This window comes from Diadema setosum, chromosome 16 (genome assembly GCF_964275005.1).
Source record: "Diadema setosum chromosome 16, eeDiaSeto1, whole genome shotgun sequence".
NCBI lineage: Eukaryota > Metazoa > Echinodermata > Echinoidea > Diadematoida > Diadematidae > Diadema > Diadema setosum.
In genome coordinates this window covers 20,188,828-20,215,545 of record NC_092700.1, presented here as the reverse complement: position 1 = coordinate 20,215,545, position 26,718 = coordinate 20,188,828, and the positions used below count along the sequence as shown (strand labels likewise).

The following is a 26,718-nucleotide window of genomic DNA, read 5'->3' as shown; positions in this document are numbered from 1 at the left end:
GTGATATATACAAGGGAACATTTGTTTAAGTTTGGTTTTGTGAATGATAATCTTTGTTCTTTTTGTCAATTGGAAAGGGAAACTTATTCACATATATTTTTTGATTGTGAGAAAGTAAAGCCGATATGGCAGTTTCTTATTGAGTTTTATGATTTAGTTGAGTTAGAAGAATTAGAATGGAGAGATATTTTTTTTAGGTTTACGAGGTAGTTCAAATCGAATCAAATGCGTGAATGCCTTGATAATTTTGATGAAAATTGTAATATTTCGGTCAAGAGAAAAAAATAAGTTACCCAAGAGGGAAAAGATAAAGAAATTTGTTTTGGATTTTATAGAGGAGGAAAAGAACGTTGCGGTTAAAGTAGGTAAGCTCGGTTTTCATTTGCAAAAATGGGAGCAGTTGAAACTTTCATAGAGTCATAGATTTTAGCCGTATTAATGTTTAGGAATTGGTATATGTATCAGCATTATGCTGGTCACTTTTTTTTTTCCCCATGTAAAATGTTTAGTTAGCTTCGGTTTTAATTTGGTGTGTGTTTAACTGTCAAAGAAACAGGTAACCAAGATACCACAAGTATGTAGTGTGATTTGGCGTGCAAATGTTGGTGTTTGTGAGTGCGCACTGGTGGGTATGTTGTTGTTGTTTTGGTTGATGTCTAGTGCATATATGGGTGTGTGTGTGTGTGTTGAGGGAAGGCTACGGGGGGGGGGGGTGTATGTTAGTGGGGAAATAGGTGGGGATGGTTAGGGTTATAGGTAGATGTAGTTAGGTTAGAGTAGAGTAATGGTTAGCGGGGAAATAGGTGGGGATGGTTAGGTAGATGTAGTTAGGCAATGGTAGAATAATGGTTAAGGGGTCAGGCAGGAATATGGTTTTGATGATATACACATATGGTTATTTTGTGCTTGTACGGGGGGGGGGGAGGGGAGGTTGATAGGTTAGATGGAAAAAAATGATGAGTTTTGTTCGGTTAAGTAAAGAATGCTTTTTTTATATGTTTTAGGAGCTGCTGTATTCTCAAAAGAGTGTAAGAGAATTTATATAATGAAGTGGATATTGAGCAATCTGATCAAGTTGATCAAGATTTTTTTCCCCTTTAAGAGTTATACTTTATCTGATATATTTATGTATATAGTGTGTGCTCTGCCAAAAAAAAAAGAAAAAAAAAGGAAGTTAAGTGAAAAAGTGATTGAGTAGCACACATTTCTTAGTCGGTGTGTGAGTGATAAGACACATTCGGATTGGCTTGATTAGGCTGATCAAAACAGCTTTTTCTGAGAATTATGTAGATTTTTATGTCATTTCCCTTATAAAAACAGGGTATGATTTGGTAAAAAGAATCAAATATATTGTACTGTATGTTTGAAAAATGATTTAGCAGCACAAGAAAGAAGAATACAGCTGCTTTCTTTTTTGTTGGTGGATGTATTAATTTTATTGTTAATATGGATTTCACATTGAATGAAACTCAAATAAAAGAATATTATTAAAAAAAAAAGTGTGTGTGTGTTCGGAGTCGTATCGCCGACTCCCTGTAGTTACTGTAGGCCTTAACTGTAAGAAGTTTTTTGTTCAGTATCCGTTCCCTTGTAAAAATACTCAGTAGTCTACAAAACGAATCGTGCTACTATCGTCATGCAGGTAGCAGTACACATCATAAAATAAACTAAACAAAAGTAAATGAACTTTAGGCCTTTGCTGTGCCATCGATGTCATGTACTACATTCTCTTGAAAACATTTGGACGCCATTATCTGTATGGTTGTGATGAAAGTCCATTGTAACAGTTAGTTCTTATCTTGATTTTGTAACTAACAATGCGTCTGACAAATAAGACTAGCCAATTAGTTGATTGAATGACGTCAATTGTTACTGCGGCAATGGTATACAATATGGCCGCCGTGGTGGTGCGACCTTTTACGTGACTGCTGATCGACGATATCGAGATCCGGGTACGTAACTGTGCGACTACCGGTCCTAAGTCAAGCAGATATATGTCGTAAGTACCGACTCTTTCTACTTATCCACTCACAGTCTCATATCAGATCAGAAAATTTAGGTAGAAAACTAGTCATAAGCAACATTTAATCGGAACACAAAGTCTGACTGCCAATTTTGCTATGCGTATTGATTGAACGTTGTGTTGAGACTGTGTCTGTGTGCAGCTGTGTAAACGCGTTGTAACTAGTGTAACGTTAGATCTAACGTTAACCGTTATTAAACTGTTATAATTTATTAAGATTAACAAGAAGACATCTTCAGACAGAAGTGAAGAAGGGTGTAGTTGCTATCATCATGGGCTAAACCAACCAGCAGAAGCTAATGTTAAAACTAACAGTGTTGAATAGCTTGAAGAAGAAGACTAGAATTTACTTCTACATTTGACATTGATTTGAAGAGAACTTGGCGACCACTGCACATAGGTGCCTACTGTAACTGTTACTAGTAATACTAGTTAACGTTAGGCCTATTGCTGCATTTTACTACATGTGGTGGCATTAAAGATCTATCACGTCTAGACCTTTGTTCAAATGGCTTTGATGTCGTTCAATAGTCTTTGCATGTGGTATGATCCTCATTCCTGCCCTGTTTAAAAATGCATTTTTTTTAAAATGAATTTGCCACAGCTGATCTGAACTTGATGCAATAATTGCAAGGATGCCTCCAAAGAAGAAGGGAAAGGGAAAGAAGAAAGCGAGACAACTTCCACAAGTGGGTCCAGAAGATGGTAAGTTCAGAAGCATGTGCTCAGAGATCTTTCTCCCACTTTTTCTTTCTCTCGGGGGCTCTCTTTCTCTGTCTCTCCCTCATACGTGTACAATCCCTCTCCAACAAGCTTTTTATAAACTATGTTCAGAAACCATAACATTTTCCAACAGAACAATTGATTTAAAGTGCCTCTACAAAGTGTACATGTTCAGTGATTATGTGTATGATGCCAATCAACATACAAACATAAATCATTGAAGATCGACAGGGAGCAATTTCTCATGGCAAAAATATATACTGGATTGCCAATTTGGGAACAGAAGTAGCAGTCTCGGTTAGAGACTGCAGTTTTCCTTTCTTTGAAACTTGATACAGCCGTAGCAAAAATTACTGATTTTAAAACCACACACATTATTGCACATTACAGCAACAGGTGTACGTATGAGAGTGTCATTAAGTCTCACTTTAAGTTTTATACCACACACAAGCCGTACTGTACATCTTTCCTGATTGATCTATAGGCCTACATTGATCCAATATCCATGCCTGCTTTTACATTGTCATGTTTTATTAAATTGTTTTGTTTTGTTTTGATGTAGGCTTTTGAAATATGCAGTATATATTGCTTATCATGTGTGCATTGCTGGATACTCACCTTGAATGTTGATATCATTGACATAATTTGGTATAATAAATATAGTTATTATCATCTTCAACATTGATAATTTTATATCCACCTGTTGAGTACTGGATGTGGCATCTCTAGAGTCTGTATCACTTACATGCATTTGGAGATTATGAGTTTTGTTTGACTACAAGAAGTTTCCAGTTTTATAGAAAGATCACCTTGATTCGTACTGCTTACCAATTTGCCATCAATATTAATCACTGATTTTCATTAAATGTCACAGAGATCCCTGTGGTGGAAGACAATCCTGTCGGGTCTACTTCGGAGCTGCGAGCCTCCTCTGCGACCAGGTCAGAGGCAGACCTGAAGGGTGCTGATAATGGTGGTTTTCAAGACGACCCCAAGGATGTCGCTGAGACAGGTATCGTCATCCTTTACTTCTGTCGTCCACAAAATACCCTTACCCTTTTGATTGTGCATTTGTAGATGAGAAATCTTGTTTGTTTGTGGAGGGGGGGTGGGTCCATATTTTTCATGCTCAGTGTAAAGAGATGGAAACCTTATGTGTTTATTTTCCATCATGTAGTTGACCGCCACCATGTAACCACTGATAGTGATAGTATGCATTTAGTACTTAGTATCTGCACATTATTAATACATTCTGGCATTACAGTATGCATTTTTTGATAAGTTGATCATTACCATCGATACTAGCGTGATTATCCCTGTTTGTGACTGGTTGCCTATTTGTGGCAGGAGCAGTTTCATTCATGGTTGGAACAGCTAAAGAGCACCAGGTGTGCATAGTCCCAGTTTAGAACAAAAGCAAAAGTCACTACTTAGTGTTAAGGGAAGTGAGAGTACTCTTGCACCTGATTGGGCCTTGCGTTCATCAACGAATGAAACGACCCCTGCCGCAAATACTAATAGGCACCCTGTCGCAAAAAGGGATGATTACTCCATAGAATATTTAGATAATGCTCCTCAAAGGTTATCATGTAAGGTGAATCTTGCATTGCTACCTTTTCTCCAGTTCCTATATATTTGACTTCAAATCCAGAGTGGGAAGAGCATGTATTCTACAGTTTTATTTGTCTCGTGCGTCATCATCATTTGCTCATGTGTGATCGTTAAACCCTTGAACGAAAGAGCATTTGCTTATAATATTGTGAATGAATGAATTTCTTACAGCAGAGGGCAAGGAGCAAGCTGAGGCAGTGACCCAAGAGCAACCCAAGAGGCGGGCCCTGGCAGGGGAAGGGGGTGCCAAGACCAACCCAGGTGACCCCCAGGAGGGGCCTGGTGCAGAGGAACCCAGACCTGAAGGTGAGATCGAGCTAAGCATGTTTCCGCAGTTGAAGCCAGTATAGTAACATGCAACATATAGACTGATTTCTTTCATATGCCATGAAACCTAAGGGGTTGCTATGTCTCATGTACGGTTAACTATACACAGCCCAGTCGCTGTACATGGTACGTCGCGACAGGGCTGTACGCGCGCGACCACCAACCACTAGGAGAGCGACGTAATCGTATCACGATAGCTTTGACTTTTGATACTTACGTTCATTTTTGTCACCTCAAACCCATCGAGTATACTCTTCAATATTTACTCTACATCTGATGCTATCAGTATTCAAATGTACAAAATGAAACTTACCGAAGTTGATCATCATATCCAGCATGTCCACACCATACACAATCTTTCACGCCAGGCCAAGTTTAGATATCGGGTGGTCACGTGATGTGAATGCCCTTTCAAAAGGTCGCGCTGTCGACCGTGCTGTTACACTCAAGCAGCGTACGCACGGTTACTAGTATACAGCTATAAACTGTACTGGGCTTGGCGGCGGCTGGCGTCTGGTCGGACGACGAGCATTGAGCTCCATTGTGTAGCAGACGCCAATGTTTGTTCGACACTTTCAACGCACACGCGCTCGCCCTGGAGCACATCCAGTCACGCATGTGCATAAGTCAAGGCGCCATTTTGAATCCTGCAACGACGAAGCCCGACGGTCAGGAATTGCGCCAGAAAGTGTAATTTTATTTGTTCCACGGACTTATCGCAAGTGGTCTCCATGGACCCAGTGTGGCGGACTATTCTTCTGTAATAGAAACATGCATTTAACGTGAGTAAAGTATTCTGTTTAAAGGAGAAAAGTATACATTTTCCTAAGTTTTGTAGTTGTGTTGAGGTTCCTCACTTCGAGGCTGCATGCCGCGCACGTCAGACGCTGTTTTCGCATAGCGTAACAGCGTCTGGTCGGGCTAATGTACGGTACCAGCTCTGTGCTATTTGTTTGTACCGATTCGATTAACTTTGCAATGGTAAAATGCATTAAATCATCATTATTGACAACTTTTTAACCTTTTTTTTTTGCGACAATTCTGCCATAGTTTGCAGTCAAATTTACATGGATGTACATAGATTTTGAAAGGTTCAAAAAATGACTCTAAGCTCAAGGCACACGACATGATCTGACCTTGGAGGTAACGACCAGTCTTACCACTCGACAATGCACATGATGCAATCAGACTACACAGCTAGGCTTATGACTAGACTCGCGTCAGTATTTACTCTGGAACATGATTGGCCGCAAGTCTGTGATTGGTCATGCAAATTTGACATGTCAAACCTCTATGACTGGCATTGCAATCCAAGTGTACTACTGGAAAATGGCAAGGCTGGTAGCATCATGCTTCAGGACTAAAGTCTTACCAATGGTGAACCATGAGGTCTAGGGCAATTACCCCTTAGCAATTACCCCAAACCCTTCCCCTGGCCCTATTCCTAATCCTAATCCTGAACCTAATCCTAACCCAAACTCCTAACCCTAACCCTAATCTTTACTCTAACCTTTCCACTAACCAGTATTTAGTCAGAGGGTAATTGCCCTCGGGGGGTAATTGCCCTGATACGGAATCATGACAAAGTTGCTTTAATGTTCGATGGCCTTTTAAGGTAAACTCATGCGTTCACCTGAGTGATTGACTATCTCTATTGCAGACCCCGAAAGGATTGAAGAGGTCCCATCCCAGTTTGAGCCCGAGGCATATGTGGAAGCCATGGAGAAAGGTAATCACTTCAGACCGGAATCAGTGCAAGAGCACAACGTAGTTCTTTATATATGCAATGTCACTGATTTCCAATGCCTACATGTTTTATACTGAAAAGATACTTAGCTATTCAGCTCAGTGGAAAAATGGTAGATGTAATTTACATGTAGTCGTCTACTATAGTAATTAGCCTCCCGACTATAGGACTGTTGATTGTATAGCCATACTTAGTCAGATGGCTGGCACTATGAATTCAGAATGATATTGTATCAATATAATTTTAACTGCTGTCTGAGGATTGTTTGTGTGATCCTCATAAACCTGTAGAATCAGCCATCACTGGAACACCTTTTCTTTCATTTACAAATCAGTAATTTTATCAGACTTCCGTACCTTTTTTGCCATTGTTTGTTTTTTTTCCCCCTTGTACAAATAGGCTACACTGATAATGTGTGAAAATGTAAAAATTCTACATAAATGTAATGTTTTTGGATTGTCTCAGAAATTGAGTGTGTTGACTGAAAATGAAGATCATCTGTCTTATATAGAAGTATGCCCAGTGAGCAAAATGTGTTTCATATGTGACCCACTACAACAAAAGGATCCTAAAGTCGCTGACGGCTGAGCGGAGAAAAACAAGTTTGAAGTCACATCAAAATTGGTCAAAACTATGGGATTTCTGTTTTTGGCATAATTTTGTAGTCTAATGTTTTGTCTATCATCTGCCAAAATTTCGAAGTTAAACGATCAAAGGAAAGGCAAGAAGTCAGAGTTTTTCTGGGCCTTGATTTTCTGACTTTCAACGTAACAGAAACGTGTCCGAAGATTTCGGTTTAGCGCCGCAGCTAGACTCCGCCCCTAGCAACGAGGGAGTGATCTCATTGGTCAGTGCGTGGCATTCTGATTACTGATTGGTTGTGCGTAGACCGCTGGCGCTAAGCTTGAATGAACATCATGGAGGTTGCTAAGAGCATACCTTCTATTGTCAAGCGGTGAAAACTGTCTCGCCTCCCCTTGATCATGATAGCATCGGAAGGAAAACTTTGAAGGCTTTTTTCTCGAAACTCTGATTTCCTCAACCACTTGACATGCGCAAATAAAATCATCGATATCTCCGCAACTGAGTACTTTCATGAGTTGTTACATATATGAAATTAAAGTACAAGAGTACGGGAATTATGTCATGCCATTTTCAGAAAATTGTCCTCCCCCGACTTTCGGATCCTTTTGTTGTAGCGGGTCACATATGTTCTCCAAAATCAGCCAATTAGATGTCAGGATTTTCTTAGAATATGATGTTTAATCATTCTTTGTTCTGTATCTTTAATGTGTGGATTTCTTTTTAGGCCTTGATATTACTGAAGATGGCGACAAAGGTGGTGATGGGGGGACCGCTTCAAACAAGGATGCTGAAGAAGGGAAAGATGTGGACGACGATGACGCTGCCGAGGAGATGGTAGTGAAGCTGGATGAGGGGGAAAACGTTCGTGTCACCACCACCACCACCACTACCATCATGGGGGATGAGTATGACAACGCGGATCCCAAGGACTTTGGCATCGAGGTCGAGTCCGACGATGAGTACAACTACTGTGAGTATTGTCAGATTTTCATCAAGCTCCCATAGCATTCTTATCCGTGGTAGACATTTTTTGTTTAAGATTGATTGTGGCTGCAGGAGCATGATATTTGTATTCTTGGTTATCAGTCGAGACTGACCTGCATTATACTTTGTGAGTGAATTTTTCTTTAGGAGGACTCATTCCAATAAAAGAAGTATTTTCTATTTAGAGCTGAGCTATAGATTTAAGAGTGGAGAGAAAATTAGAGGAATACAAACAATACGGTCAATATGATTATAGTAATACATGTATGTATCTTTCTTGTATTATGTATAATGTTTTATCTCTTTGATCTTGCAAAATCAAAAGCATGTGCAATTTATTTTAGCAAAAAATTGCTTGTGGAAAAATGAGCAAAGAAAATGGGATTCCATCGGGATTAAAAATTTCTTGCATGAAAATTTCCAATGTTGAATCATTGTGCATTCGTGTCATGATGTGCAGAACAATACAATAATATGAATGCAGGTCTTTCACACTTTCAGTATCCGTCAAATCCTCTCCTAACCCCCTGCCTTATCCCCCACACAAACAATTACAGTGCCCCCCAGCAACGAGGACCTGCCCAACCTGGAGAACCTGATGGGCACTCTGGAGGAAGGTGACTCGGAGCTCCACACGGAGCGGGAGCCGCCCACCCTCTTCAACCGGCCGGAGCACGAGCCCAGCTACCGCCAGATCTCCCACCTCCGCCAGGAGATGGAGGAGGAGCCCATTGACCCGTACATAGACCGCTTCGAGGACAACATCCGCGATGACGTGCTCATGATCGGCAACATCTCGCTGGAAGAAGTTCAGGTGAGCAGGGGTTAATATCAATGCCAAGGATTTACTTATTGTTAGTGTTTTCAAAGGGGAAATATGCAAATCCCCATTCATTTTGCTTTTCATATAACAAAGAAGGTGACAAAGAACTTGATCTTAGAAATGATAGGTTAAGAAAACTCTCTTAACCGGCAGCTGTGAGTTAAAAGGTATTGCCTGCTAATGCACTGTAAACAAGTGTTTTCACACTTTCTTGGAGCCATGATTTTAAGATTCCATGTCTGTGCAGCCGTAGATGTAGATAAATGTGAATGTCGTCAGATAATTCTCAGTTTGTTTGTTTTTTGTCCAGTGTTTGCAAAATGAGTACAACTGTAAATCCAGAAATGTTCGGGCACATTCTAATTTTGGGAGTTTTGCAAGGGCTAATATTTGTAAAATTAAAATGCGTGCAAAAGTTCTTGTCTACACTTTATGGCTTGAATGCCAGTGGCAATTCACAAATATTTCATACCGCAAAAAACTCTGGCGCCTCCAATTTGCAAAAACTTTATGCAGCGAAAATATCTTGCTTTTTACAATATTGAAGTTGTGTGCTGGTTAGATGAATCTTGACACACTTCATCTGTTGTTTCCTTCAGGAAGAGGAGCGCAGACTGCGAGACGAGCACATCGCCTACCAGCAGCAGGAGGCCCAGTTGGCACGGAAACGTCAGGAGGACATCCTCTTCAAGGAGGAGAAGGCAAAGCGTCACGTGACCGACGTCATGAAGGAGAAGCGCAAGGAGCTGGCCAAGAGAGAGGTAAGACCAGCTGAAATACTTCTCCTACTGGCACTAATGCAGTTTCCTTACCTAAGCATGAATACCAGATTTAGAGAAAATAAACCGCTTCAAACTTTCACAATGGGTGAAAACCAGAGCTAGACCAATGCTTTCCATAATGCAATGATACTTGAATTTACATACCGTAAATGATTTGATGTACGAATAAAGATCATATTTTATGCAAGTTTGACACAGTTTGGTTTACATCAGTAGGATAATCATTATGTTCCAAAACTGCTCTGTACTACACCATTCAAGCATTTTATAAATGTGTTTTAATAGCAGCTGTTTTTCTGTGCCCAGACAATATTATGACAAATAGTGTATTGATGGAACAAGTAATTTAAAAGAGAACAAAATATGAAACTGCTGCATTAACCCTAAAAAGACTGGGGGGGCCTAAAAGGCCCCCCCCTCGACATTTCGCGCGATTACTCTGCAACACGCAATGCTCTCGCCTCGATGCTCTATGACTTTTTTCTTTCGAGTTTCCCGCACATTTTGACGCCAAATTTGTGACGCCCGGGGGTACGGTTCTGAAGTTACATAACTTTTTGTACATGCACGTGAGACCAAAAATGGCTCAAAAATGTGATTTTGTGTACAAAGTCAATGCAAATTGAGTTTTTTCACATGGTTCATATAAATATGCTTATTTTTACTCTCAATGGTTGAAATTAATTTGTTTTAGTAGTATTATGTATGCTTCAAAAAGTGTCTGCCACAAATTTTATTTTTTATAAAAAGCAAAAACAAAAGGTCGAAAAAACAGAGAAATGTATACATAAGAAGTTCATAAAACAATAAAATGAATAAGAAATTGATTTTGATACCAAATTTTTTTTCAAGTACATTTGCGAAGAATGCCTCAAAGAATAATTAGACCAAAAATGAGCACTTTTGGAGCTTTATTTACTGATTTAGATCAAAGAGTCTGATTTCTCGCATAAATGAGCATAATTAATCAAAATGAAATACAGTTCGACCTCGATTATCCGGCCTCCTTTTATCCAGAAATCTCTATTATCCGGACGCGTTCACGCAGTGAAGGACTTTTATTTTTCATCCAAAATTTGAGAAAAAACAGTGACTTTAAACTCAATTAAAATTTCTACAAAACTCACACGATTTACCTACAACATTCCCGACAGAACCAACATAAATTCACACAACATTATCATCGTAAAAGTAAGGGACTACAATTTTGCGCAGGCTAGCATAGATTACACCACTGATGCGGGGTATACGCTACCTGCCTAGCTGCCAGTGCACTGGGACGGCAGCTTGGACGGCAGCTATATACATTAACATTGTGTCTCCCATATCCGGCCAATTCTCTTATCCGGATGAGCGCCAGTCCCGACATGGCTGGATAATCGAGGTCGAACTGTAAAAGAAGACTATTTTGGAAAATTTAAATATACAATCTTGTAGATTACATCGCACACTACCGTTGTGCAAATTTCCGCGGCAATCGCGCAATCCACGGCAGAGATCTTAAGGGGGGAGGCCCCCCTAGTCTTTCGAGCTACCAAAATAGCCCAGTCTTTTTAGGGTTAAGAAGTTAGAGTTATGTTTGCCTATACTTGCATCATATCACTCATTGCCCTATGTTTTAGATTTTATTTTATAGAATGTTACCAGGGTATGACGTAGCAGCAAAGCAAAATATCTGCATATCATATAGCTGACATAAACCTCACACTTCTAACTTCTTTGTTGCTTTACTTTAGGAGCTGAGCCTCCAAAGAGAACGTCTTCTGCAGGATCAACTCCACAAGAGTTTCAAGAAGGCGGAGAACCTCCTGAAGAGATCCCTGGAGATCCGCAAGGGAGAGGTCAAGGTAAGACCAGTGAGGCTTCAATTGACCATCAACTGTCTTCTTCATTCTGACCATCAGATTTATTCACTCTATCCAAGTGAGGGATACAAAGAAATCAGGTATTTAACCAGTAATTGTTCTAGTGATAAAGCATTTGAATAGAATTGTTTCACAGCCTATTCACCATGAATAGATGTAGGCTTTGGGGAATATTTGTTACATCGCCCCTTAAATTACAGAGGATGCTCACGATAATATGTTGCATGTCTTCCTGAAATGCTTCTTGCTCTGATCAATCTCTTGTCATGTTTGTTTACAAGTTTGTTTGTTTGAGTTTCTTTGCTGTGACCGTTTTGTGTGCTTGACATTGATTGTTTCAGACCATGTTTGGTGACCTCATGATGGCCGACGGCCAGTATGGCGGATCAAAAGGTCGCCGCTGGAAGGTTGACTGGAACAGGGCCCCTCAGCCGATCCAGATCAAGCTCAAGTGTCTCCGGGGAGTCAAGGACAAGCTACCAGGTCAGTACATTGGATCTATTTTAAATCAATATCATCATCATCATCATCATCGTCATCACCATCATCATCATCACCATCACCATCTTTATCATCTCTATCATCATCATCATCATCGTCATCTTCATCATGTTCATCATGACAAACATCATAATCTTAATCACTACCATCACCAGTATCATCATCAGTATTATCATCACGACCATCATCATCATCTTCATCATGACAAACATAATCTTCATCACCACCATCACCACCATCACCAGTATTATCATCAGTATCATCGTCATCATTGTCATCATCGTCATCATCATCATCATCATCTTCATCATGATGAACATCATAATCTTCATCACCACCATCACCAGTATCATCATCAGTATCATCATCATCACCATCATCATTGTCGTCATCATCATCGTAATCATACATTGTAATGATATTCACATCAAATCAATGTTCTTGTGCATTCTCAGCTTCAACATAATAGCTCGCAATGAAGGTTCAAGTTCATTAAAAACTACATTCTCACTTTGACAAATACATATTGGTAAACAAGAATATTGTTTTTATGTGTGGGCTTGACTGTTCATTGAACAGTTCAAAGTCCATGCCATACGCCAGTACATTCACAAGCAGATTTCATGGTGTGAATGAGCAAAATGATACATACGCTGTACAGACAGACATATACATACATTTTCTGATCTCAAACCAATACAGCTGGCCGCTTTGTGCTGATGACTGCCCTCTATGACAGACTTGGTGGACACGTCCTCCGCTGGTCAAACCTGCGTGGTCAAGAGTGGGGTGGAGCTACGCTTCCCCTCAACCATGATGGTCACTTCTACAATGTTGAGATGACGGTAAGTTGAGGTTTTTTATTCTTGTTATGCCTCCGCAACGAAGTGGCAGGAGGCATTATAAAATTGCTTTTAGAGCAACTGCTATAGTGTGCAGCATGTGGTTACTTGTTCTCATTTTATCACACACATAAATACATGTGAGAAGAATCTTCTGAGCCTCGAGTAATAGTCATTCTCTTTTATTTATCCTTACTTTTGGTCTTAATTGTACCCGTGCTCCTCATCCTGTTCCCCTTACTAGGCTTTTGTTGGGACCTACACTCAACAAGCTTTGCTTTTTAGTAGGTTCCATCGTATTTCTCTTTGCATCCTTTACTTTGATTGAAAATGACACATCGACCGTTATGTATTACTTTTGTATTCCTATTTCGTCATGTATATATCCAAGCTGGACATTCTGTATTATATTTTGTTATATACCATGTATTTTCCATCGAGAAATACGAAAATAAATTGAAAATTGAAATTGAAAAAATTGAAAAAATTATGTTTTCGGGTCGTCCGTCCGTCCATCCGTACGTACGTACGTCCGTCCGTCCCGTTTTGTTTTTGTCGATATCTCAAGAATCGTGTGGTGGTTTTACATCAAACTTGGTATGAGGGTATATCCTTGGGGGATAATACTTTGTGTGGATTTTAGGGTCACAGGGTCAAAGGTCAAAGGTCACAGGTTATTTTGTGAAAAAAAAAAATTGAAATTTCATGTTTTTATGCCTCCGCCAACGAAGTGGCCGGAGGCATTATGTTTTCGGGTCGTCCGTCCCTCCCGTTTTGTTTTTGTCGATATCTCAAGAACCGTGTGGTGGTTTTACATCAAACTTGATCTGAGGGTATATCCTGGGGGGATAATACTTTGTTTGGATTTTAGGGTCACGGGGTCAAAAGTCAAAGGTCACAGGTTATTTTGTGAAAAAAAAAAGGTTGAAAATTCATGTTTTTCTCCATATCTCGCAAATGGTTCAAGGTATCTTCATGGAACTTAGTATATATGCTTGTTCCAATGGGCAGTGATTATCTAGGGAAGTTGGGGGTCATGGTTCAAAGGTCAGGGGGTCAAAGGTCAAGGTCAACTCCTCAAAATATCACTACTTTCCTTATATTTATGCAATGCCTGAAGGTTTTTGTTTTTGTTTTTTAACCTGATGTATGCATGTATTACCCAATATATATTCTGTGGGAAGTTTCTTTGCCAAAAGGTCAAAGGTCAAATGGTCAAAGGTCAAGTGAAAGTGCTGAATTGCACTTTTTCCTCCATATCTCAAAAGTAACTCAAGATATCATCATGAAACTTACATATTTATGCATGTTCAACCTAACAGTGATTCTCTTTGGAACTGTGAGGTCAAAGGTCAAAGGCCAGGTTTAGATAATGCTATTTTCCCATTTAATACTGAAATTATACTTTTTCTCAATACCTTGAAAATTACTCAATGCATAAACTTATAAAAGGGTCAAAGGTCAAGTAAAAATCATCAGTTCCCCAAATACCTGCACTCTGACATTTAAATCATTCATCCAATTGAACCTAGTTCTAGGAAAGTGAACATTCAGCACATTTGTGGCAAACCTGTCATTTTAATATTTTGCCAATTGTGTGAAACTGTCATCACACATTGTCAAGACATTGTACTATAGACCTATTAGGAGAACCATGCATTATGGCGGAGGCATATCAGTCGCCGTAGCGATATATCTAGTTTCAAGTCTGTTTTAAATCTGCTTTCCTCTCTTTCATTCTCCAGATATATTCAAGTGCATACAGAATCTTTTTGTGATAATTGCCAGATGAGAAGTGTGAATTATTGTTATTAGCATCTCATGTTTCATATTAACTGTTTACCAAGAGAATTCTACTTTGAAAAAAAAAAAAAAAAATATTCATTTCTAATATGATTTTGTATATTTAGGATATACATTGGTCCTAGCTGTTGATTGTTGTTGCTTTTTTTTTCATGATGAAGATTTCTAAATCTCTTGACACAATTAGGCTTAGTACAGCGATGACTGCTGTGTAGAATGCTGTACTTTTGACTTTCTCACACAGGGAACCCTGGGATGAAATTTTCATCTAATACAGTGTCAGTGAATGATATTTATCAATCTCACCAGTGCATACTGGTAAAAAGAAGTAATTCCAGGAATCCAACCTTTCAGCGACTGATGTGTAGACAAACAACAAAAGGTTTGTCCTATATATATAACAAGAGGGCCCTTAAGCTAGGAAAGAACTGCCCATATCAGTTGTTGAATTGTTCCGTCTTCAATCAGTTGGCTAATCATTTTTGTTTGTTGTTGTTGGTGGGTTTGTTTGTTTGTTTGTTTTTTTTTTGGGGGGGGGGGAAGAGGCACACATACTATCAATGTCAACGTTCAACTGTTGAAGACTAGCCTGGGTATACTTGGGCAGGTGTCTATGGGAATTGTGTGCGACAGAAAAATCAGCTCATCCGCAATGGGTTAATTGATATTGTGTGTAGGCAAAAAAAATATGATGTACAAACCTGTAATAGTATGAAGGTCGGGTTGCTCTAAATCTCAACTAAAACCCTTATAAATCATTTTTATAATGTTGCTTTTTATGTGCTTTGACCGTTCTGTGTAGATTGACCAGAGCCTCTTCACAGTGTGTCCATCCAAGCCGGACATCCGTCCAGGCATGGTGCTGGTCTTTGAGCTGTTCCTGCTGAGGGGCACCCTCCTGCCAGTGGACAAGGTGGTGGCCTGGGGTGTCTTCCCCATCTGCGACGGTCAGTTCGAGGTGCTCCAAGGAAAGTAAGTGGAACGTAAATCAGAGAGATCATTGCACTCTTCTGAACTTTACATTGTATGCATTTACTGTATATTCCATATATTTCGCGAGTCTAATTGATTTTCGCAAATCGGGAATTCCCGATGATTTCGCGAGTGGTTAAATTCACGATTGTGGAGTCCTGTACGGAACGGAGAAGTGTACGCGTGTACATCACATTAACATCGGGCTCAGAGTCAATATTTTTGTGTATCTTTAATTTCGGGAATAGCACCTGACTAGCAAAATTCACAAAAATAAAAATCTTGCGAAATATTTAGCGTATACGGTAATTTTAGCAGTTTGCTGTGTGTAATCATGTATTTTGATATGTTGTCGCCTTAAAAATCTGTGAAGGTTGATACATATGCTCTTTGAAAGCAGGGGGCTTGTGTTATTTGCTTGTTTTTCATGGTGTCAATAGAACCAATCTGTTTGCTTTTTTAGCACCGTGCTCTGTGCGAAAAGTAAAGTACCATAGGATTGTCTGTGTGCATGAGTTGTGATGACACTCACACTAATCGGACATCCATTTTATGCCCTATCCAAGAAACTGTGTGTTTTTGCCTCCTTTCACAGTGGGTGGCAAGATCGGGTGCATCATAGGCTCAGCTTGTCTCACTGGGCTTAAGTATATTTGTTGGGGTCAAAACCCTCTTGATCATAAAGTGTACACTCGGTGCGGACCAAGCCAGCTCACCTCCTACTTTCAAGAGGTAACAGAGTCCTGTTTTCCTGCTTGTATCTTGTGTCTAGGTACAAGGCTCCCATGCTGAGGGGAGAGATGGACACTCGGATCGAACTCCACGAGTCGATCGAAAAGCTGATGGCGTCCGACCTTGATCACTGGCTCTGCAACGTCTATTTTGAGATCGTGAGGCTTCCAAGGTGAGATGCATGCCGTTACTGTGGTTATGATGACATTGACTAGACAAATAAAAACGGGAAAGTTTATCAACCTCTTGAAAAATACTTCCTCAATGCATTTCATCTCAATCTGAATAGCAAAATTTTCATAGTCTCATAAAATTATGAATTACTGCGAAACCTTCCTTTCTTTCTTTTGAAATCCTTGGAGTTACATTTTTATCAAGACCATCCTGCATGTATGTGCTGTGTACATACATACATGTAAAACATCCATAAGTAATTGAGATATTACAGAGAGCTTTGGAAACAACTCATTGTCATTGTGAGATCAGTATCTCTCCAATTGGCCCAAAAGAAATTCCAGCCATCCTTCCTTTATAAAAATAGTGTACTGCTTTCCTCTCATTGAATTTCAGAGCACTGTCCTCTCCCTCTTTTTGCATTCTGCTTCTGTGAGTTCGTCAAAAAGATGGTACAAATGTACAGTCCAGTGAGCCAGTCCATGAGAAATCATGTGTTCCCTCATACATGGTAACGTAGTGATCTCCTCTTTTTCTCTCGTATCCAGGTACATGGCTGGCCAGAAGGAGTACGAGGTGGAGCTGCAGTTCTCCTCCAACCTGATGGGCTTCCCGGACCGCACCAAGGGGGCGGAGGAGGCCATCGACGGGGAGGAACCGATCCAAGGATCCCAGGCAGACATGGCCTCGGCAAACGGTAAAAGTGGCTGCTTGAATCTGAAGAGGGATCGAGGGAAAGGGCAAAGTGTGGACCGTTTTGCGTTCTTCGTGTTCGGTGGTCTCTAGGAAGTTTCTAATGATTCTTGTTCAAGCTCTAGCTGATTGATGACATTACTGTTGTTGTGAATGTGTATAAAATTCATGCAAATTAATGTAGGCATGCTTCGTTGAGGGAGGCCACATGGTGAAAGCGTCAGGAGTTTCAAGGGAAACATGGCACTCGAGAGCAAGAAGTGAAGTTATCAGTTGCTGCTTCTCAAAGTCTGGTGTAGGATACACCTTTTGTTTGGTGTCAGTGATGATGACGTGTGTGATAATCCTGTCAATTTCCACCATCTTTTTCCCGAGGGCATAATACTGTAGTTTACACTTTTTTCCTGCAAAAACTCGTCAATAATTTTGATGTTTGGGCATTGTGATTAATGGGATATGAAATGGTGTTTATTTCTAAACTACTGTGCATATTGTATCACCGTGTCCCGTCTGTGGTTTTTACTGCATATCTTCTTGATAGTCAGTTCCAGCCTTTTACATTCTTTCCTGCCGTGCTAGCAGATACCCTATGAAATGTATTCATTTGACTAGAAATAAATGATGTTCTCAGTGCCTTCATTGGAAATAACTTTGTACATAACCAAATTCACTTTGCTCTCAACAGGAGACAACCAGTCTGCCGATATCAAGGGGTCAAAGGTCAGCTTTGGACTGGGCAGCGATTCCGGGGAGGGGACCGTTCTGGGCGGGACCAGCAGTACGGGTAGCATCAAGGCAGGGACGAGCAGCAGTCAGGCCAGCGTCAAGAATGACGACGATGATGTGGACAGCCTCAAGCAGGTAGGATCTGGTTTAAATCTCTCCACCTGTAATCAGGTCTCTATCTTTCTCTTTCCTCTCTTTGTCTCATGATAAACACATCTTTGTCTCTGTGAAAATCTAGTTTTCTCTCTGTTTTTGTCCATGTGTGTCCATTTGACTGTTTGTCTAACTTTCTGTCCCGGTCTGTTTGTCTGCCTAACTATTCGCATTTGTACATATCTCTTTATCTTTGTCTCTTTCTACCTGTCTATCTATCTGTCGTCTATTCATGTTCTTATCTTTCTGCGTCATTGCTGCGTCTAGTAATTTCTGTTTTGTCTCCCTGTCTTTTTCTCTATTCATTTGTCTACAGTGAAATGAAGATTATTTTCTCTTGATTTTCCCTGTTTCTTGCAAACACTCCTGACAGCTGAAAATGCATCCTCTTTTTAAGAAGGGTGAGATCCTTTTAATACAATGTTCTGTCCTCATAAGAAGCTTAGCATCAGTATTACATTAAAGCATTGTGAGTAGAGAGGCTCTTTCTTTTTTTTAACATCTCTTCATGACAAGGAGCGTTAAAGGTACTAGCCCACATTTGCAAACCCACGAAAATCAAAACTGCATAAAACAGGTCCAATATGACTTCAAGTACAAGTTATAACAGTAACATACCTCACCTGTCGCTTTTTGTCTATACCATTTGATAAAAGAGAGAAAATCATCGTTTTAAAATCAATTTTCAAACCGGGTCAACCCGACCCAAAATCGAATTACGAGCGCGGGCTATAGCTACGTACATTGTACATGTAACACGTACGTGGACCGGAGCTAGCGAGCGTTATATGCATGCATACGGATTACGGTGCATTTTCATTTATTTTTATGAAAGTAATGGACTAATTGGAACAAAATTTTGCACAGGTGTTACTGCAATCATACCCAAACTCCATGCTAACTATGAGACCAATTGCTGCAGGTTTACAAATGTGGGCTAATACCTTTAATAGTGTTAAACTTTTCTCCATCATTGTACCAAATTGGTGAAGTATATTTTCCGGTTGGAGTGTGGCTGTTCAGTAGCCATACTTTTCAAAATGATAGACCCCCTCCCCCCCCCCTACTTGATTGGATGTTCCTAATATCTCCATGACTGTGTTACTCTGTATGCTCTGCAGACAGCAAGTGAAGCCTCCACAAAGACACCAGAGGAGGTTGATGGTGTCCGTTTCCGTGGCAGCAAGGGGCGAGAGCCGCCTCCGACCACCGTCGGATCCCGCAAACTCCTGGGCAAGTACGAGAAGGCGTACCTGGACAGCGAATCCGAGTCTGACGACAACGACGAAGACTACATCAAGAAGAAGGAGGATGGGTTCCGAGCTGTGAAGGGAGAACCGGGTCTTTTCTACAAGGTGAGTTGTGGGGTCAGCAAGTTTGTACTCTAATGGAGGCCAGTAACATACATGTATGTAGATGAGTGGGACTACAGATAGAAATCTTATCCTTAACTTTTTCTTCCACCTGCTTTGATTTGATTTAGCTACAAAGTACATTATAAATCCAAAATGTATTTACTTCAGTATAGCTTTTTGCAAAACTTTTATGTGAGACATTCCATTTTCTTTTTTTTTTCTTTTTTCTTTTTTTTTTGGTATTGTAGTTGAAAGATGGCAGTAAAATATTGTAAAAGTGAATTGCATCTCATTCTTATTGTTAGCAATGGAAAAGTTTTATCTTACTTCTGGAGAGTTCACATGTTGTATATCATCACCACATGTTATTAAGTATATGTGGAATATTTCATATTAGTACTTCATGATGGAAAAAGTTGTGATTTGCACCATGAGTAATGAAATTGTAGGAGGCAGAACTGATGCAGTTTCATAGAAATTTGTGTATTTACTTATGTTAGAAGAGCAGCTAATTGCTGAAACATTGCCCCAGTCTGTTGTAGCAATGATCACACAAAACAAGGTTTCTCTTATTTGTTTTGCAGCAACACCTGAACCCACCCCAGACGGACTACCTACGCCGCCTGTACACCATGATCCCCAAGACGACGCTGCTGAACCAGCGCAAGAAGCGCAAGAAGCTCACGCACCTGGAGGAGTTGGCTACTCATGGATTTGCAGTCCAGTGAGTTATTAGAACCTCCTCTCTCCGTCTCCTCATATCTCTCATTATATCCTTTATTTGTTTGCATGTACAGTAGCTTCCACATAATGGGGTACCACTTTATCATGTTAGAAATGCTCTGTCAGAAGATACCCAATTACATGGAGACTACTGTACATGCTGCACTCAAATTTAGTGGTGGCCTGGTGGTCCAGGGCCACTAAAAATTGATGGCGGGCCACCAAATTTCCAAAAAGGTTATCTTTTGATGGCCCAATCAGGCAACTATGTTTGAAAATGGATTGTTATGCTCCCTTTTATCTTGGGTCACCAAAATCCAAAACAGACCACAAGAGACAAAAGCTATCATCGAACCCTGGTACATGTATGCGATTTCTGATTTTGTATGTCTTGCTCTATGTTGCTTTTCTTTCTCTTTCTCTTTCTCTTTCTCCCTCTCTGTGGTAAATACGTCAGGCTGTCCCAATATGTCTCCTGATAAGCATAGAATCTGATCATATCACCTTCATTACTTGTATATCTGCCTTTATTCCCTCAACTTTTCATGTGATTGTCAGTTTTTCTGTTCCTCTGTTTCATTGCATTCTCTCTCTCTCTCTCTCTTCCTGATTCTGTCCATGCATCATTATGAAATTCTGAATATTAAAGTTGTCCTTGCTTTCTTTATTTCGTTAAGGAACAGCAACAGCCGCACAATAGTAAAAGCAACCTCGTGAAGACAAAAGCATCAATAACAACATCAGCAACAAAAATAATGTGATAAAGTGCACTCCTCTTATAATGAACACAGTAATAATGAAACTTTGTTACAGCAGAGCAAAAATTTATGTGCCAAAATTTCATCTACATATCTTTACATACTTAACTTGTTCGGCTGTAATGAAAGAAAACTGCTGGTCCCGAGGAATTTGTCATAACGGGAGCTGCCTGTATCCCGTCATTCGGAACTGCTGAAACTTATTTCCATTTTGTTTTGCACCCCAGGGAGCCATTTTCCACCAAGGGCCACACCCAGAGGAAGGGCCATGAGAAGGTCCAGTACATCAGCCGGCAGCTCTTCGCCGAGCTGGGTCTCTCCCAGTGGCGCTCCCGAGAGTTCTGGACCCTCATCCTCCTCCTCTGCGTGGTGTTCTTCATGAGGATGTACCTCCACTACCTGGGCCAATGGGCCTTCCTCAATATCATCTCAGTCCCCATCAGCCAGTGAGTGCCTATTTTTGGTTAGAGGATTAATACTGTTTAGTGTGATCATACTGGGACTGTTCCACATTGCCTGTGTTTGAAGATTGTACACTTGATGTACATTATAATAACTGTTCAAGTCAGACTGATAGTGATCTCATGAGGCAAAACGTAACAACTATAAAAAGAGTGACAGTGATGATATTGATATGAGAATAATAGATATGATGTTAGGAGTATTGGTAATGATGATGATGGTGATGATGATGATGATGATGATGATGATGATGATGGTGGTGGTGATGAGGATGATGATGATGATGATGATGATAATATGTATATTGAGATTGGTAGACATTATTGTGGTTGGAGCAGTAATAGTAATGCTGATGCTAACATTGACACTAGCGTAGATGTCAATGGCAATGACGACAATGACATGATGATGATGATGATGATGATTATTATGGTGTGGTACCTATTCATAAACATGGGGCAAAAGAATCGTTTTATTATTTACAGTAGAAGTGCCAAAATGTACTCTTGAAACTCTGTAATATCAGTTACATCTTTTCATTGAACAGGCATCATTGATGCAATGCTCAGTACTGATCAAAATATCTTTTTTGTGAAATACTTGAAAAAAAAAGGTCAGTGGGGTTCATTTACTCACATTGCTTTAAAACCCATTTTGTCAACGCAGTTTCGTCGAACCAATTAAGAGCAAGGTCAAAGTGACCACAAGATGGATTATTACAATTACAGTACATGTGCACTCTGTCCATCCCAGGTTCCAGTTCCTATCCTACACTGTCTCGCTGAACTACCAGGCGTCGCTGCTGCAGACCAACGAGGAGGTCGCCGTGGTGATCCTTGGCCCGCTGACCAACGTGGTGGTGCTCAGCCTCCTCGTCTTCATCTGCTGGCTCTTCCAGCGTCTGGTGGGCAACTTCCCCGACCTCTTCTGCAAGTTTGTCATCGTCTATGCCATCATGACCCTGCTCGACCCCTACCTGATTGCCATCATCGATGCACCCCTGGGTGTAAGTCATTTCTCTCCAGATTAAAAAGCAACAATACACAAACGAACAGATACCTGTATGCTTCTGATGTTGTATTAAAACTTGGACGTGGGAGTCTCCTTTTTCCTTTTTTACTTGTTGATCTGCCTGCAGAATACCAAATGAAGTTCAAAATTGAGTAGAAAATCATCTTTGTTGAGTGATGTTATCTTTGATGTCATAAACTCCCTCTGCATAATATGGGTAGATGACTATAGCTAACCCTTTGGCATAATGCCTTTACAATGTTTTGTAAATGTACTTCTAGAAGATGCATTGAATTCACAAATAACATTCTTTTTGCAAAGCTTTGCAACCATGTATGCAATCCTGGTCATCCGGGATGATATCAGATGGTGTGAAATTGTATGCTTGCCAATTTGCTAATTTGCCTGTCTAACCTTACCTGTTAGAGGAAGATTGTGTTCACCAACAATCAGAGAAATTAATGAATTAGTAGCATTATCAATCAAACATTTTGTCTGTCCATGCTGCAGGGCTCTCCCTGAATGTAAAATTTGAATGAAAACTATACTTCTGATGCAAGATGTGAACATAAAGAATGCTCCCATTATTTAGAGCTACTCTGCTTTTGAAATGATTTCTGTCATGAGTTAGTGTTGGTACATAAATGTGAAGAAGATTATCAGAAATATCTTACTTTTCACACTGAAATGAAGACCGCAAATAATCGAGATGACCATCGACAAAGTGTAAGAAGGTGGTTGAGATTACCAAAAACTTTAAGCTATTCACGTTGGTTTAAGTTTATATATGATGCTTACCTTTGTCCTGAGCAGCGCTACTCCAACGCGGACAGCGAGGTCCCAATAGCGGACGCGGCCAAACTCTACTACCACTTCTACCGTATCCATGACAACGGGTTGATGGGCATCCTCCTGACGGTTCCCATCATCCTCTTCCTCTCCTTCTTCACCTGTGTCATCTTCTACATGTACTTCCTCAGGTGGGTGGACTAAAATCTGCCAGCCATTATCCCCACTCGGGAGAATCTCATGTCTGTGTTTTGTCTTGAGGTTTGCCTTTCCTGTGCATGGATGTAATTATGATTCTAATGCATATAGTATGTTTGGACGGACGTGTACATGTACAAGATGTATGTATGTACACACATGTATGTGTGTATTTATAATGTAGTGTGTATGAATGCATGTATGCGATAAGATACAGTCATGGAAAATCAGGCCAGCAAAATTCAGTCAGTCACTCTGGGTGCCTCATCAGAACGTGGGCTCTGTTTCATGAAAGGTGTCAGCCCTGGCAAGTTGTCAGTCTCTGCTAGTCACCATAGTAACAGTCGGTGACCAGAAAAAGCTTCTAGCCAATCATAAACCAAGGAATTTACTGAAATTGTCAGAGACAGACAGCTTGTCGGGGCTGACAACTTTCATAAAAACAGGACTGGTGCCCTGATGGTGGCAGCAATCATGTCTTCCTCTCTGTTCTTGCAACGCCTGATGAGCTCACAAGAAGCAATACCAGTTGCTTTCTGCAGCCTTTCTTATTATGTAAGCATTGCTATGCATGTGATCTTTGACCCTCTATCTTACCTGTGAGAGCTAGCCAGGTCCACTTCGCATTAAAAAGTGGTGCCATATTGCAAGTTATTTTGGTATTAGGGGTTTTCCTGTATGAACCCGTTGAGGACGAGTCCCAAGTATACTCGGGCAAGTGTCTATGGGAAATATTTTTGTATCAAAGTCAGCCCATCCTCAACGAGTTAAAGATATTTTTTCTTCCCCCGCCTCGTTCTCTCGCAAGGCTGCACAACAATGGTCGCATGCTGGACATCTACCACCGGCTGCACGCGGCCGAAGCTGACTTCTTCATCCCCTTTGACCTTGAGATCAGCAACCAGGAGCTGGCCTACATCTGCAACCGGGCGGAGCAGTGGCGGGGTGAGGAAGGAGAGCGGCGCAAGGTGGCAGTCTACGACTACATCTGGGAGGAGGACGAGGTGGGTGTCTCACTGGCCCCTTCATGCAGTGGTGTCTCTCTCTCTGTTGGTCTGTTTGATGTCCACTTTAACGTGGACTGTGGGTGGCCTTGTTTTGATGAAAGGGCCTAAGGATTGGGGAAAAAAACATTTTTTTTTTTTTTTTTGACGTGTAGTAGGTTTTCAAGTCAGGAATATTAAAATGCAAGGGCTGAAGATTGACAAACAAAATTATTTTTTCTCCAATTGTTATTAAGTTATTAAGGCCTACGCTTGCATATAGCCAGTTTACATTATTCATTGAGCTTTTATTGTCAAGATTCATTATTTTGACAATCATTTGTTCATTGCCAATTAGTTAATTTGGCTGAAGAGTGTATTTCTAGATTGCTCTTCTGCCAAAAGAGAGGAGTTGCTACATGTATGTTCATTAAATCCATGATCAGGCAAAAATATTTGTATGCATAAAACAATCTGAGATAGAATGGTACAATGTATTTTATTAGTATATATCATTTTTGTTTCATTTCTGTTTGTTAGTAAGAGCTCTTAGACAGCCGTTTGGGAAGAGTGTACTAAACAGCAATTGTGTTATATCTATTGTATTATATTGTATCGTATTATATTCTTTAATAGATAAGATGCCAACTGTTAACTTTTTTGCAGTATTTCGTACTGCTTTTTTTTAAATAAAAAATTATGGCAGCTTTCATGGAAAACACTTTTCCCCCAATTACCCACACATGTGTGTTTTACAGGGAAAGTAAATTTTCTGTTTTTTCACCAACAATACTTCGCTTCACCATCAAAATACTGCAATGCTGTTTTCAAGGTTGGCGTCCCTGTCTTATATAATACTCTTGAAAGACATTGCCATATTCTCGCAGTAAGTGGAGACTTTTTTTTTTTTTTTTTTTTTTCATCAGGGAGAGGACGTCTACGATGAGGACAACGCTGGTGACGGCGAGAAGGAGAAGAACATCCTTGAGATCACCACCCACGTCTCCCTCCACACCATCCACCTGGACGGTCTGCGGGAGCTCTTCAGACACTTCCTGCGTCTACCCGATGGATCCATCGTTGAGGTCAGTAGTCACATGACTTGATTGAAGGTGGACGAGGGAGGAAAGAGCTTGACTCCACCTTGGTTTAGACAAATTTGTTCTAACAAAAATATGCCGACTGTTCGGACTTGCTGTGAAAAAGTGTGTATGGAATACATCATGAAGGATGTTATACCAGTAAGGAATACATTTATGTATTTCAAATTTCGATACCACTCTGGCTTGCATTTTGATTGTAAGCAGTCTGTATCCTTGTGAGCTTTTAGTTTGTTTGTGTCTTTGTTTGTTCATATTCATTTGTGACTATGCAACTGTCTTGTGTCTGTCCACCGATGAAAGTTTGTGATTATTCTTATAGTGGATAACAGTCACAAGAAGAATCCTGCATTGTAAGCTGATAATGGGTAGTTGGAAAGTGGGGGGGGGGGGGGGTGGGGGAGAGGTGTGATGTTGATCACAGAATGTCCTGGTGCATATTACAGTTTCTGTTTTGTTTTGTTTTGTTTTGTTTTTTTGAAACTTGATGGCCTGATTTCTTGCTTACAAATATGCAGACTTTGTCATAGTTGTGTAATCTTGGAATGGATGATGCTAATTTTTTCTTTTGCAAGAAAGTCATATCATTTCTGCTCTCATGCAATGTCCATGTATATATAGTTATATCTGGTCTGAATCAGTGTAATATCAAAATCTGCACTCCATAGTGATCATGTTATCAATGATATTGTTCACTGGAGTCCAAGGCTTCACATCCCAAGGTGTAGAATTAGAAGATTACAGACTGATATTTGCTATCTAGGGTCATTCATGGATCTTACTGTCTTTGCTAAATGATGATGATGTGTTAGAATTTGACACTATTTGATAGTACTGTATGTTGCTTTATAAAAATTTTGAGGATACACTGCATGATGCTATTTCTCCCTGCTTTTCTTCCTGCTCTAGGTGTTTGGTGAGATGGGTGTGGTCGGTCTGGACAAGGACCTGAGGGCTGCCCTCCAGAACCAGACCACCGGTCTCGAGAAGTGGGCGGGGTCCGTGGAGAGCATCAATGCCCTTGGCCTGAATCGGGCGGGGCTGGAGCGGATGCGCCCCAAGACGGTCGGCGGCATCGGCTCCCAGGATCTGCTCAACATCCCGGGCACTCCGTCGCCGGGCATGGCCCGGAAGGGGGATGCTGCTCTCGGTAGCAACGCACGGCTCCAGGTTTCCTCGCAGGCATCTCTCGGGGTGCCCCACAATCTGGCCGCGGCGTCTACCGCCAGTAGTGATGAATACCAGATGTGAGTCCCGCAGGCGGCCGACATTG

The 26,718-nt window shown here is 40.6% G+C and overlaps 1 protein-coding gene across 1 annotated transcript; it reads left to right on the top strand.

Annotated features, from left to right (window-relative positions):
- Positions 1–2,658: 2,658 nt before the first annotated feature.
- LOC140240027 (uncharacterized) lies at positions 2,659–26,718 on the top strand. Its single transcript, XM_072319839.1, has 22 exons — positions 2,659–2,728; positions 3,621–3,758; positions 4,529–4,663; positions 6,345–6,413; positions 7,741–7,986; positions 8,558–8,814; positions 9,423–9,584; positions 11,342–11,452; positions 11,812–11,953; positions 12,674–12,816; positions 15,419–15,588; positions 16,361–16,492; positions 17,043–17,191; positions 17,873–18,048; positions 19,188–19,421; positions 20,006–20,145; positions 21,130–21,348; positions 22,118–22,370; positions 23,189–23,355; positions 24,171–24,366; positions 25,272–25,430; positions 26,355–26,718. The coding sequence occupies exons 1-22, from the start codon at positions 2,659–2,661 to the stop codon at positions 26,694–26,696; spliced, it is 3,810 nt and encodes a 1,269-aa protein (XP_072175940.1). The 3' UTR covers positions 26,697–26,718.